The following is a 14,907-nucleotide window of genomic DNA, read 5'->3' as shown; positions in this document are numbered from 1 at the left end:
CTCTTTCGTGTTTCTCGATCTCGATAGTAAGGTTAAATCCACGAGCATGAATCTCCATAAGAGTCTCTCTTCGAGACCGGTAATTGACATGCTCGGCAGTCCAGTATGCTTGAGTTTGAGCGGTATCAGCAACTTCCTTTGCTCGAGCTTGAGCAGCTTCAGCATCTGCTCAGTAGACAGCCCTGATCACCTCCGTGTCAGCCTTTACTTTTTCTGCCTCAAACGTAACCTTTGCAAGTTCGGCGGCAAACCGAGCCTCGAGCTCCTCAATTTTCTTGGCTTGGGCTGAGCTTTCCTCCCTCATGCCTTGGAGCTGACGTTCAGCCAATGACAGTTGGGCTCGAGTAGCATCTTTCTCCGAGGCAAGGCGGTCCATGTTTTGTTTCCACCCCAAAGTCTCCGCCCTCATCATATTGGCCTCCTCACGGAGCTGTTTGATCTTTTCAGCCTTCTACTGAACCTGCAGGATTGAAGTATTAGTCGTCGTCTCCGAATTGATACATCGAACTTCTAAAAATTTTCATTACCCGCTCAATTAGGTCGGTCTGCTCTTTATGAGCTGTGGCTAATTCGGCTCGGAGGTCCTTGATCTCTTCTTTTTGCCCGCTGAGATGTTTGAGGGAATTTCTCTCCTCCGTGAGCCTTTGAAGATCATCCTCGCATCGGCTCAGCTCTGCCCGAGATTTAGAAAACGCATCCCGATGAAGTGTCAAGGCCTATGTAGAAGAAAGGAAATTAGTCAAGAAGAAATAAATACAAGTGTAATATCAATAAGGGGAGCTGAGACTTACCCGGCTCAGAAGTCGTTGAGCCTCATCAAAGAGACTCGATGCCTCACTCACGTCAATAGCATCTTCGACTCCCATAAAGCAACCACATAAAGGTCCTTCCCTTCGTGGGCTCTTTCCACATCGGGGATCCCCATGGCCAAGGCTTCCTGAATTTGCCCCTCAGAAAATGTGGGGAGGATCGGTGAATCGCCAATTTCTATTGCCCCAAGCAAGTCACTTGGGGCGTTCTCTTCATTTTGAAGGGCCTCGGAGCCAGCCCCTTCAGGCACACCCACCGATTGCTCATTTCGGCGAAAGGCATCTTCAGCCTTCGACTACTCGGGGACTTTGCTCGGGCCCTCTTCCGAGATCTCCTCGGTTCGAGGCTGAAACTCTTCGACCCTCACCGGCTCAGTGGCCTTTGGGGATTCGGTGCTCCTCTTTGTTCGGGCCACCAGCTCGAAGCCATCATCTTTATTTTCCTCTTCTTCGTCTCTTAGTCGCTGAACTACATCCACAGGCAGGACGGCAGTGTCTTTCTTCGACTTACGAGCCTTACTCTTCTTGGGCTTTAGAGTCTCGGAGGTCGAGACCCTTTTTCTCTTCTTATCCTTCGCCAGCTTCGGGGTCGGGGGTGAAACCTCCTCCTCCCTAGACGGGGGCCTCATGACAGCGTCTTTTCCTAGGCCTATATGAAAGGGAGTCAAGTAAGTATGAAAAAGAAACATTTTAGCGAAAATCATCAAGTATAGGAAAAAGGGCTTACCATGATTTTTGGCCTCCCATCGGCCCCTTGCCAAATTGCGCCATGAGCGCTGAGCGTACGAGGATGTCGAAGCCAATTCCCGAAACCAGCTCTCGAGGTTAGGAATTGCACCGGGCATCCAAGAGACAACTACATCACAGAAAGGAATGTCGATGAAAAGAAGCAAAGGAAACAAAACAATAAATGGAAGCTAAAGGCAGGATTGTACTTACGCTTCATATTCCACTCCTCGGGAAATGGCATTTTCCCGGTCGGGATTAGGTCGGGGGTCTTCACTCGAACGAACCTTCCCATCCACCCTCGATCCTTATCCTCATCTATACTCGAGAACAACACCTTGGTGGCCCGACATTGGAGTTTTATTAACTCGCCTCGAAAGAGACGGGGGCTGTACAACCTGATGAGGTGGTCGAGGGTGAAAGACATCCCTTCGACTTTGTTCGCGAAGAATCGGAGCAGAATAACAATCCGCCAAAAAGAAGGATGGATCTGACTGAGGGTTATTTGATATTGGCGGCAAAAATCGATAATGACGGGATCAACAGGGCGCAGGGTGAAAGGGTAAGTGTAAATACTTAGAAACCCTTCCACATGGGTAGTAATGTCTTCTTCGGGGGTCGGAATCACCACCTTTTTATCTTCCCAATGGCAGTCTTTCTTTACTTGCTCAAGGTCACTCTGAGTTATCGAGCATATATATCTCGACATAGGCTCGCACTGACCGGGGACCGACGAAGTCTTCTCGACTTTGAAGTCGGAATCAAGGACACACCCCTTCTCGGGAACGCACTCCTCAGGGCGCGGCTCCACCGGTGTTTTGTCACCGACCGACTGCGATGAAGAGACGTTTTCCTTTTGAGGAACAGTTTTTGACGTTTTCTTCATTTTTGTGTAAGTTTAGAGAAAGAAGAAGAGGATAGCTTGGTGTTTTGAGAGAAAGTTGATAACGAAGCCTAGAGATTGTGCAGAACAGAAAAGCTTAAGAGATGTAAAGAGTTTTGAAGATTAGAGCATAGATCAATAGTAATGTTTGGGCAAAGAGAAGGAAAGCACATTTATAGGATGAAGATGACGGTTCAGAATCAATAATGGGAGACAGCAACTGGTAGGCATTTAATGCCTCGATATATGAACCGATGGGACATTTCAGTTACTTTCGTCGCTTGCGTCACGAGGATGACGTCACGACAAGTCGAAGTATAAAATCGAAGGCTCAGTTCGTTTCTTCTCATTACACTTCAAGAAACGAGGGGACTATCTGTATACGGTTAAAATCGGGGCTACCCAATTTTACTATTTGATCGAGGCCAGGGAATTGCATTGAAGGCCAGCCTCGTGGTGGATCAGACCAGAGCACGAAAAACAGGGTATCTAGTTCGGGGATCGAGGTGCCAGTCGAGATCGAGGCTAGCAACGATCGAGACCAAATATGGCAGACTTCGAGCAAAGCGCAATAACGGAAAAGAGGGATATCCGTGACCGGTAGAAGATCATGGCAAAAATTCCGGAACATATCAAATCAAGGGCGACTATTCAGGCTAATCATGGGATTTACTTCCGTAATAAGAATTGTACCATAGATAGGACCCTCTACTATATATAGATGGTTTTGATCATTTTGTAAACACCTTACATTCACGCATATCAAAGCAATACAATACTTTATGGCTTATATCTTTGCTCAGCAGATTGCTATATTTTTAACTATTCGTGCATCGATCAGTTCGAGGGTATTCAACTCGAGGGCTGAACTCCGTTCAAACACTAGTTTGCTTAATTTTATTGTTAATTTCTGCTACTAATTTTCGTATTCATCAATTGATATTAGGTGAAATCACGTGTCCTTAAAACCACATTATAAGTTTAACTGTTATCCAATTTTTAGGGTAAACACAAATAGTGGTTTACTTTAATACAAACAAATTACCAATAGCTTCAAGCGGCTACTGGTGCAAATCGTCCGAATAAACCATGCACAAAGCCCATCATTGTCCGTTCCATAAAATCTAGCGCAAAGTTTTCCCATATATGCAACTTTCTAGAGGTGTCTCTTGTGGTTGTGGATATTACTGATATCAGAAGTTTAGCATTTTTACGAATTACGCTCAAATTTTCAAGACATAAATGCTTCTTCAATAACCAGCCATCTTGAGGATAATTCATCCTCCCAACAAAATATCAGATCTTACTGCAAAGCTTGAATTAATGCAAAAAATTTCCTACACTGTTCAAACAAAATTTTAGATGGAAAAACATTTCCATTTCCCCTCTGCCAGTAAATGAAAGAGATATTGAGTACTGGAGAAGAATTTTCATCATAAATTATTTCACATTTTCCTCTTCACTTGGCAGGGGCAGGTGGAGCTGCACCACCGGTCGTTGGCCTGCAAGAGCAATGGGTGTATACATCATTTCAAGAAATTAATTACAACGTAACTAATCATAAGATATTCATTTATCTGATTATGGTATGGAAATTTCTCATATTAGAAAGGAATAAGCTAGGAAATACAGAAGTTGGCGGATGATTTTGAGAAAAGATGACGTGTGTTTGGTACGACGAAAGTTATTGTCCATGAAAAATATTTCCACAGAAAATGCTTTCAAAAGTTTAGTTGGTGAACGAAAAAATATAATTTGAAAAAAGAAAAGAATATATGTTAGATGTTAGTAATGATTTAGCAAATGAGGGAATGCTTTGATGAAATTCTTGAGTACTAAAGATTAGTGATAATGGATACGTGTTAGTTGAAGCGAGTAATACGAAGCTAAAAATTAAGATAGTCATAAGAAATGACTTCTGCCCATAAATGGGGAACGTCATTTTCTTTGACTTTGGTCGTATCGAACAAACATAATATTAGACAACTGAAAAGAAAAGAAAAGAAAAGAAGGAGAAACTCACAGGCCAACAAAAACTTTGAAAGAGTCATAGATGCCCCATTGTGCTCCAGTGAGTGTACCAATCATGACTATACGAAGAGGAAGACCGCGAGTACAAAGACCCATTACGCCTAGCTTGTTCACAGCCTGCAAAAAATGAACAATATAATCTAGAGTTATATGTGAACAAATAACCTTAAAGGATGCAACCAATTAATCTGTGTCTACTCACATCGCCGACAGTTGCCCCCTTAGCATTGTTGAGGAAAGAAACGAGGTTGTCAGCAGGGTGTGACACAATAGCACAAAGAATACCAGCTAAATATCCACCAGCAAAGCTCACACCAAGCTGCGTAGATTTACTGCACTGCTCTTTTGGTGTTGGGATGACATGTTTGTACAGTTGTTCCACAATGGTTTCAAATGATGCAAACTTCATCATCGTGTCTGTACAATAATTCCATGTGAGGTAGAATGTCTAGGCAAAGATTATATAATTGCAATAGAAACAGGATATTAGACAAATAACGTAATTACTTCCTAGAAAACAAAGTTTTAAAATCACAGAGCGTGATTGTTAAAGTTGGTATGTCTGAACATACTATGCAAGATATGAACTTAAAATAGCTGAATAAAATGTTCAAAAACAGCTAAAGGGGAAAGAAAGAGTGAATCAGTAGAACTCAAATTAAGTAGTGGTTGATTCAGCTTTGAGTGTGTGTGTGTGTGTGTATAAAGCTTGAGTTCTTCCAAATAAATTGGAGAAAAGAAGATATGTAAACTTACATGGTATCTGTCTTCCCCAGAGAGGAGCAAGCCCCTTGTATAACCTGTATACATAAAATTCAACAGCCAAATTTCCATTAGTAACATGCAGTAAAACAACGATGAATTCATCGACATAACAGGCATTACCCTGCAGCTCCTTCAGCCTTAACAAATTTAGGAAGCCCATCAGACAAGCCACGGGCAAAACCAGGCTGAGTTTGGACGCGAACTTTGACAGCCTCGAAAGGGCAGAGAGCAACATCAGCAATAACCTCAGCAGATGCAGAACCAGCAAGGTATATCAAAGTCTTGTACTTGACAGCATTCTCAGGGCCGGCAAGATCTGAGTAATACTTCTTGAAATATTCATAGAATCCATATTTGCAAGCTCCCTGAGCACTGTAACCAATCAGCGTCGGAACCCAACCCCTAAAGAAGCCTCTAACACCCTGCTCTTTGAGCAGAACACCAAAACCAGAGGAAATGCTCTTGTACTTTGCAGGATCAATCTAGCAATTCAAACAACAATAATAAGTACATCAATAACCAAAAAGAACAGTAATAAAAGCAACATAAACTGTTACAAAGGAATTTACAGAATGGTATAAAACAGTACTCTTATATTAATATAAGGAAAATACAACAGATTTGTGCTGTGACATTTACCGTTGTCTACATAGGCAAATCTACAGTTTAAATTTTGTGGGTTCATATACCATATTATACATTTTTAAAACCTTTTTTTTTTGTGCAAGCACACACAAGTAACACTGGATGCGGAGTAAAAATTTATATATAAAAATTCATTAAAATTGCAAAAATAGTAGATATGAACCCATAACTTTAAAAACATAAGGGGTTCAATGTTAAAAACCTTGAAAGTTGAACCCATAGGATTTAAATGTTGGATCCACCTCTGAGCGCGCACACACATATATAAAACCCGTTCTAGATTCACCTCAGACCATCTACATAATTAAGTGTCATCCAATAATTCAAATTAACAATCAGCAATTTAATAAAAAATTGATAATTTAATATTCTTCACGTTCTTAGATAGTTCTTGAAGAATCATATACAACTCAAAAACCTTATTTCTCGTGATCTTGATCTTCAACATAGGGGTAAAATTAAGCATCATCGCCTAAAACAAGGGCAGAGAGGTAGAGCGGATGTAGGATAGGTTCGGTGGGTCAACAGAACTCATTGCTTTTGGCTCGGCCATAAATACATGTGCAAAAATATTTTAAAGTGTATATGTATGTCAAGATTGCACTCATTTTAGACTCACTGATTCTACATCTAAGTAAAGGAAATGGTCATATTATACGGTAGAAAAAAGTACCTGCATGTTGCACTTGACAAGATCGAGGGGGGTGACGGCCATGTGGGTGAGACCACAGCTCATAACACCTCCAAAAGTACAAGCAGCGTAATAACCAGGTGAGAACATCTCTATCTTACCTGAAGACTCCTTTGGTGCCGGAACCACAAAAGGCTTCTTCGCCATCGCTGATGATGATGTATCCAAGTCAGTTACCACATTTCTGTATACAGAGAATGGTGAAGAAGAAGAAGAAGAAGAAGAAGCCGTGTTATAAAGAAAAGTGGGGATCAAAGGTTTCCGGGAAGAGTTATGTGTGTAGTCCATTGTAGTAAGGTAAGATAGAGAAGTTCAACACACTTGTTGTGTGTATTGAGTAAATAATGGAATGGAGATCAAGAAGAAGAAAATTGATATAATACAAAAGTGTTTTTGAAGGTGGAGGAGGAAAACAAGGACCGTTAATTAAGTTTCCTACAAGGAAGGAGAATCAAAGAATTCAAGGGCTGGCTGTCCTTAATTACTTTTCCTTTAGCGTGGCTTTTGGACCATATTTGGCTCCTACTTATTTTATGAAAAAAATTAAGGGCGCCCGTGGCTCTCCTTTCATTTGATATTTTTCGGATGCCCCTGCCTCTTGGTATGCGTTGAATTATATTGATGCGGTTGACTTTTTCTCCCTTAAATCTTTTTTTAATAGTTAAGTAATACTTAGAGTTTAACTTATATAGAATGATAAAGTATTTTATAATATCAAGTCACTCAAAGTTATCTACATGTAACCCTTCATAAAAGCTAAAATTTGTAATCTTGAAAATAAAGCGTGCTTTCATAATATCCGTATATATATATATATATATATATATATATATATATATATATAGTTGATATGGTAGTAGAAATTAGCTCAGGCAAATCAAAGATTTTAGTCCAGTGAATGCACACCATCACAGGGGCTACTTTTTTGTGACAATAAATTCGGCTTCATGCATCTAACTATACATACAACTTGAGTCGGAGATAGTGGGTTGAGTCGGAGATAGTGGATGCATCTACACTAGTCACTAGCTAGGTTTACTTTACATCTGCATTTGTCAATGGAGCCACTGACATTTGAATTTTGACATTGCGATTCGAACTACGGCCTCTACTCCTCTGGATGTCTCTTTGTTATTACTCCATATTTTTTGCACAAACGTAATTATAGTATTCCTTGAAAAGGCTTATTATATTTTTATTAGGAATTTTTACATTCCTATACCATATAAGAAACCTTATTACCCTCAATGTTTAAGGTTTGATATAATTACATTTAGTATACCAAATTACCAATTTTATATCATAGTGTATTTTAAGGGTACAATTAATGCAACATATATCCCTCCTTAATTCAAGGTACCGTATATCCCACTCCTCCCACGTTTTAAGCTGCGAGAGCTTAATGACTTTACTGATGGGTATGTTTTGGGATTTGATGATCTTTTTGGCGGCGGCCTAAGGTGCATATCACAGGAAGAATTAGACATACTTCCTAAGTGCTTGGATTTGCTTAAAAATTTGACATAGAATTTCCATAAAAATACCACAAAGAACACTGTATAGGATGCAGTCCAGAAATTTCTAAGGTTACTTACAGTTCGTCCATCAATCATATGTTTTTCCTTAACAACTTTTTCAGCAATTGAAGGATCTGCAAATACAACAAAGCCAAAACCACGAGCACGACCAGTGGTCCGATCTTTCATGATCACAGCTTCAACTACATCATTGGTATTTTCGATATAATTGCTTTTTTTGCAGAAGATTCTGTAGAAGTTTTAGTCATTTTGGATTTGTGAAAACAGAAAACAATGCATCTACAATCAGAATACAAATAATCTACAATTCATCTACAAAATATCTACAAACTGGGTATATTGAATTTTAATATCCCAATTCCCATTCGATTGTAGTTTAATTGGGATTTTCGACATAATTGCGTTTTTTGCAAAAGATTTGTAAAAGTTTTAGTCGCTTTTGATTTGTGAAAACAGAAAACAAAGCATCTACAATTAGAATACAAATAATCTACAAAATATCTACAAACTTAGTACATTGAATTTTTATATCCCAATTCTCATTCAATTGTAGCATAATTGTGATTTTTGATATAATTGCGTTTTTTCAGAAGATTTGTAGAAGTTTTAGCCGTTTTTTATTTGTATCAGAAAATAAAGCATCTACAATTAGAATACAAATAATCTACAATTTATCTACAATTTCTGCAATATGTCTTCTTCTTCTTCTTCTTCGAGTTTAAANCAATATGTCTGTCTTCTTCTTCTTCTTCTTCGAGTTTAAATACTGAAATTACAGTCAAAACCAAGTCTAATCTTCACCAAAACCCCTCAAAATTGAGATATAAACTCCAAACCATATTCCCGATTATTTTCAACAACACCCAATCCAAACAAATAATGATTTTTGAAAACCCAAATTTGAATTCAAAGCTTTCAAGCTTTTTAATGGCTGTCAATGGTGGAAAATATCTGGAAGAATATTTACTTCCATAATTGTAGCGCGCCTAAATAGGAATATCTGGAAGAATATTTAGTTCCAGATTTGTAGCGCGCCTAACTAGGAAGGAATCAGCTCCTAATAATTGGTATTTAATGAATGGTATATATTTTGTAGAATAACTGTGAACATAGCGGGTATATATGAAACTATGCACATTTTTTGTAATAAAGTTTCATATATGGTATAGGAAAGGAAAAGGTCTCTTTTTGGAATTCAATGGAGGCTTTTTATGCTCCATGCGCTATTTGGCCCCAGATGTGGACTATACTGGAAAAGCTTTAAAGTAAAGTATCACAATGCATGGAAACAGCAAAAGGCAAGCATATATAAAGAACATAAAGACAGTGATGGTCCTGATGGAGAATAAATAGCACAAGTTGTGATGCTCGGCGAATACACCGAATAATTTACTGAAAAATGCTTAAGGCCTAATAATCAATTATCATCTGAGACTAACAAGAGAACTAGAACATAAAGCTACTTCAGCAATCATACGCTTTGCAATTTCTATTACATAATAATTCACATTATGCTACCTCTTCACAGGTTTCATTATCGTCAAGCTGACATGCTAGAACTTTGTAAGATGCTTTGCAGGACGGTATTTTGAATCACCTTGTACGCAGTTATCTTCACCCTTCAATGGACAGATATTTTAGAGAAAAGAAAAAGATAATTTGTCAGGAAAATGCGCTTATAATCCTAAATGATTGTGCACTTCATCTATCCACTAAGAGAACACTGTGCATTTCATGGAAATTGACCAGTGGCCATACATATGACATAACAACATCACCAAGAGAGAAAAAGAAAATCTTCGATCATTGAACCAAAAAGAAATTACAGAACTGGAACCTTGGCCATAACATAGACTGTAGTTTGTTCCATTTGGGAAATTTCATCTGCGTCATTCAGTAGTTTTACATGTATTCAGATTTAATCCACATGAGTGCCTAGTAACTGATTAAATGAAGCAACAACATTTTAGAAAATTTTGGCATAATACTCCTATAATAGAATTTATGCATTACCAGTTGATACAGTAAAATGCATGAGTTCTTGGAGAATTTTGAGTGCATATGAGATGTCAATCTTATTTGAGTCCTCTTTGGTTTGATATTTAATACAAGGAAAAAGGGATTGCACACCTCTAATACAACTTTAGCTTCATAACCAAATGACTTGCAAAGAATCTCATAATTTGACTGTAACCCCATCTGCAGTACCAAACAAGAAGAATAAAGCTTAAGCAAATTGTGATGAAAACAGAATTATTGCAGACAGTTGAACTACCTGTGAAGGTGACATGGTAGATATCAGGTACCTGCAGAACATTGACGTACAAGAGTTATGGTAACAGGGCATAGGTATATTTCAGGTTAGAGATAAGCATCTCTTATCTAATAATGAGAGGAAGAGAAAATGGAGTGGATTATGTAACAGGCCATTGGTATATTTGACTTGTTGAGTCATCCAAAACACATAGGCAAAATACATAAGTTGCCACCCGAACGAATATTACTTTACACACCCAACCTTTCCAAAATGTATCTAAGAGACTAAGACACACCACTTTTTTCTTCACAAGTTTTTCAGAATATGTGTAATATCACGCACCAATCAAACAGTGACACGTGTCATTTAAAAAATAAAATAATTAAATTATAATTATACCCCTCATCTTCCTCATCTAAACTACCATGGCCGTCTTCCTCCTCTCTCACCATCAAATACTATAGCTTCTTCCTCTACCTTTTACTTAATAACAAAGCCACCATTAACTAACAAAAATCACCAGAAAACACACCCAAAACTCCATCTTTTCCGCTGAAATTGAATCAAAATTTTTGAGCCCAGATCCAACTCATTTTCCATTTCACTCCTGTAAAAGTTCGACCGCCATTAACTGCCATCACCGCAAGTCAGCTATTTAAAAAATCAGCCATTAATAAAATTAAAGAATGTGCAAAAGCTTGAGCTAAGCTTTAATGGTTGGAAAAAATTTCGGAAAATTCGACTTCGCCATGGGTAAAGCTCAAGTTAAGCTTCTCTGCAACAAGAAGAGATATGAGAAATCGTGGTATGTCTATTTGAGAAGAAGGAGATCGGGTGGTGGAGCTCAAGGAGTAGCTATGGCAGAATTTTAAAAAAGGAAGAAGATGACTCAATTTAAAATTTTTTTTTTTAAAAAAAAAATTGACATCTGACACAAAATTCTTCTGTTCACGCGACTCATTTGTTGGGAAAAACACGCACTATCCACGTGGGCAAAGTAGTGTGTATTAGATACACTTTGGAAAGGTTGGGTGTGTAAAGTAATATCCGTTCCTAGAAAGTGTGTAACAGGGATTTGGGTCATAGTTCGGGGGGTAACTTATGTATTTTGCCAAACACATATAAGCATGTCCAATACATCAGTTTGGAATAGTTAACCGTAAAATAATTTTGTTGTATATTTATATGTTCATTCCAACAAGCAAGAGTCAAAGATACAGAAATCTCCTGAAACTTCAAGAATTTTTCTGTTAGCGTCTTCCTCTTTAGCATGATACCCCACATCTTTTGCCAAGATATGACAAGCAAAGTTCGATTAAAGAGGATATATCTTTTGGCGAATCTTACATATGGAACCACTTAATGATAAATATTGATTCCGGATGACAGTTAGAAAATTTGATTATTGGTACATGCGATGCATAAAAAAAGATGATGAATACTATAGTTTTCTATAAAAGTAAAAAAGTATGATTTACTTATACTCACAGTGTAGCTACCTAAGGTTATTATAAGTTTGTTGCTTCATGTATTGATATTTCAATACCATCATCATGTAAATGGCATCTGCTAAATGGAAATAAAATGCTAATCTAACATATTAATACATCACCTTAGCTTATTCCTATAAAAGCTCATTGCCGTCATGTTTGCCTTCTGAACAGTTAGCACCACGGCACTCATTTTGCTCTGCAAAGTGATAGCTTTCGTTAGCACTTGAAAATGTCCACTCTACTGCAAGACAAGTATCTCCATGAGTGAAGAAACATACTGCAGAAATTTTCAGCAGTGCTGTGACTAAGTATCTTCAAATTAATATAGTATTAGCTTCTCCACCACCATAATTTTAGGAATCAAACTGAAACAACAAACATTTATGATACATGGGAATGAGGAAAGATTAGTCCATCACCTTCTGAGCAATCAGCTCAATTAGCAACATTAAGTACTTTCCCAGCCCCTTCCCCTGAACATGATGCTCAAGCTGTAATTCATACACATAAAGAACAGGAATTTCTTCCTCGATGCTGAAGCGATAATGTACAAAAGCCACAAGATGACCCTTATCATCCGTACCGTCTGCATTACTCCTTCCTTTCTTTGATAATTTGAACATAATGTTGGCATCCGCATTTACGGTTTCATAGACAAATATATAACGAGCTTCAGAAGAAACCATCTCCCTGCGCTTTACTTTCTCTTCTTTAGGCCATTCTGTTCCATATGCCCCCTCCATATTCACCTGTAAAAGGCATATACCTTCAGAAAAGAGGAAATATCCCTATCATCACTGATTTGTTGTTGTAGCTAAACTCGAATATAATAAGATAGCCAAGTTTGATACCTTGAGGAGGTTTTGAATATACTGCTTTACAGAAGAAGAGAGGTTATCTCCGCGTCCAGAATCCAAGTACACAGACAAATCTAGTGATCAAAATCAACTATACATTACACATACGAAAACTGAATAGAGTATAACAGTGAACAACTATAACAGACTATAATTACATAGTTTTCCTGGCCTTGATCAAGAATTATGAATTTAAAAATGCTTTATTTAATACATGAAATTCATTATTTTTCACATATTTTAGACATTTGATGATACTATATATATGTATAGAGTGCAAATATAAGTTCATAAACATTCAAAAAAATTATGTTTCTTAGATTAGTATCATGTGCAAATACATACTCACTTAACCATCATTAATTGATGGAGTAAAATTTTATGTAAAAGATTGCAATGGTACGGTCCCCCCCCCCCCCCAACCCCAACACAAGGAAAAAAAAAAAAAAAAAAAAGAGAGAAAGCATTTAATAGGGAATTATGACATTCTTAATTCGCCAAAATAATACAGTATCAATAGATATAATTAAAATACAAAAAATGCGAACCCTTTGTGTTGTAATGGTGAAAAGATGGAAATGAAGAAAGAGGGTCTTTCTTAGAAACAGCAGCTTTGATTATGTCTTCCACTTTTTTCTTCTTTTCCAGTATCTGCCTTCATAAAACAAAAAAGAGTATGTTGAACTGTTAATAAACTGCTTTGTATTTTTTAGGTTTTCAAAAATTGATGTGTTTGGGAAAAATGGGCAGACGTTGATCCATGTTACCTCTTTTCTCGTCATCTTCTTGTCTCTGTTATTTTCGGCTTTCTTGCTGGACGCAACCCTCTTCTCAGCTTCCATTGCTGCCTGCAAGAGGATCCTCTGAAGCCTCTTCTTGGAAAGTTATACACTTTGTACCCACGAATTAAGTAAGGGGTATCACTGTCTGCACCCCATAGTTCTTGCAAATTGTAAATAGGTCCTTAAAGTTTGAAAGACAGTAACGTATTACTCCTTCCATAGTTGGGAGGTTATTTGGATTGATATCGTGAGAGGGTGTTCGTTAGTCGATACAGTACGGTATTTAGACATTTCGGTTCGGTATTCAGTTTCTTAAAATGCAATACCAATGCCGTACCTAATTAAATTCGGTATGGTTCGGTTTTTCTCCTTTCGATTTCGGTTTATTCAGTTTGGTAACTTCGATTTATTCGGTTTGAATATTAACTAGTGCATAGAGTCATAGACGGTAATATTCTAAATTAAAGTACTCAAAAGTACAAACAAAAAATATTTATTGACAAAAGTGTTGTCCAAAACTAGCAAATATCGACCCAGAGAGAGAAAACTATACATAAAAAAATAACGTTGATCATTAAAAATGTCTTGTTAGTTACTTAGAGTTAATTGATGAATTTAGAGAATAACGTAAAGTAAAATTTTAAATTTTTATATTTATGTTATAATTAATAATATGTGTATTGTGTAATATAATATATATTTCGGTACGGTATCGGTATTTCGTTATTTCATTTTAAAATACCAAAACCATACCTAATACCAATATTTTTTAAAACTTAAACCAAATACCATATCGAATACCAAAATATCGAATACCAAATACCAAAATTTTCGATTTTGGTACAGTAATTCGGTATTTACCAAATTATGCACAGCCCTACATGAGACTGCTTCCAGTTTGATCCTTGAAGAATATAAAGGTGGACAATATAAAAAGGAAAGTAATGGCTTCACTTGGATTAATAGGTCTATCACAAATATTATGTTCCAACATTTTTTGCTCCGTCAAATTAAATTAACTTTGACTAACATGTTAAAATGTATTCCTTCATTATTATTACTAATGATTTAAATCGTTTATCTATCGTTTTAAATTCTTTCCCAAGCCGAGGGTCAACCGAAACAGCCTATCTGCTTTCTTGAAGGTAGGGCTAAGGTCTGCGACTTTGCGTACATATTACATTTCACAGACCCCACTTGTAGAATTACATTCTGCGTACATATTACACTCCCCAGACCCCGCTTGTAGAATTACACTGGGTTTGTTGTTGCTGTTGTTGCTGTTTTAAATATATTTGTTTCATTAACATTTTAAAATGTATATTATTTTTTTCATGTGTCTCCTATGCTAAGCTCCCTTGTATGTATTTGATCAATTCATCGTGAGGATATCACGTTGAATTTGACGATCTCACGTCAGATCAGCTGAT

The 14,907-nt window shown here is 37.3% G+C and overlaps 2 protein-coding genes across 3 annotated transcripts; both read right to left on the bottom strand.

The window, feature by feature from the left end:
- On the bottom strand, nucleotides 3,564-7,006 carry LOC109226994 (mitochondrial phosphate carrier protein 3, mitochondrial-like). Its single transcript, XM_019391972.1, has 6 exons — nucleotides 6,533-7,006; nucleotides 5,335-5,696; nucleotides 5,206-5,249; nucleotides 4,652-4,866; nucleotides 4,442-4,566; nucleotides 3,564-3,920 (listed from the first exon to the last, which is right to left on the bottom strand). Exons 1-6 carry the CDS (start codon nucleotides 6,836-6,838, stop codon nucleotides 3,878-3,880), a joined length of 1,095 nt encoding a protein of 364 aa, XP_019247517.1. The 5' UTR covers nucleotides 6,839-7,006; the 3' UTR covers nucleotides 3,564-3,877.
- LOC109226995 (N-alpha-acetyltransferase 40) lies at nucleotides 9,374-13,574 on the bottom strand. Of its 2 annotated transcripts, none has more exons than XM_019391973.1 (8): nucleotides 13,463-13,574; nucleotides 13,244-13,346; nucleotides 12,690-12,769; nucleotides 12,258-12,587; nucleotides 11,958-12,034; nucleotides 10,364-10,394; nucleotides 10,219-10,287; nucleotides 9,374-9,700 (listed from the first exon to the last, which is right to left on the bottom strand). In XM_019391973.1, the coding sequence occupies exons 1-8, from the start codon at nucleotides 13,535-13,537 to the stop codon at nucleotides 9,629-9,631; spliced, it is 837 nt and encodes a 278-aa protein (XP_019247518.1). In that variant the 5' UTR covers nucleotides 13,538-13,574; the 3' UTR covers nucleotides 9,374-9,628. The 2 variants fall into 2 exon arrangements, with proteins under 2 accessions (XP_019247518.1, XP_019247519.1); XM_019391974.1 differs by having other exon boundaries at nucleotides 9,374-9,707; nucleotides 13,463-13,573.

Source organism: Nicotiana attenuata, chromosome 6 (assembly GCF_001879085.1).
Source record: "Nicotiana attenuata strain UT chromosome 6, NIATTr2, whole genome shotgun sequence".
Taxonomy (NCBI): Eukaryota; Viridiplantae; Streptophyta; class Magnoliopsida; order Solanales; family Solanaceae; genus Nicotiana; species Nicotiana attenuata.
Note: the sequence above shows the minus strand (reverse complement) of the source record. Positions and strands in the feature narration are given on the sequence as shown.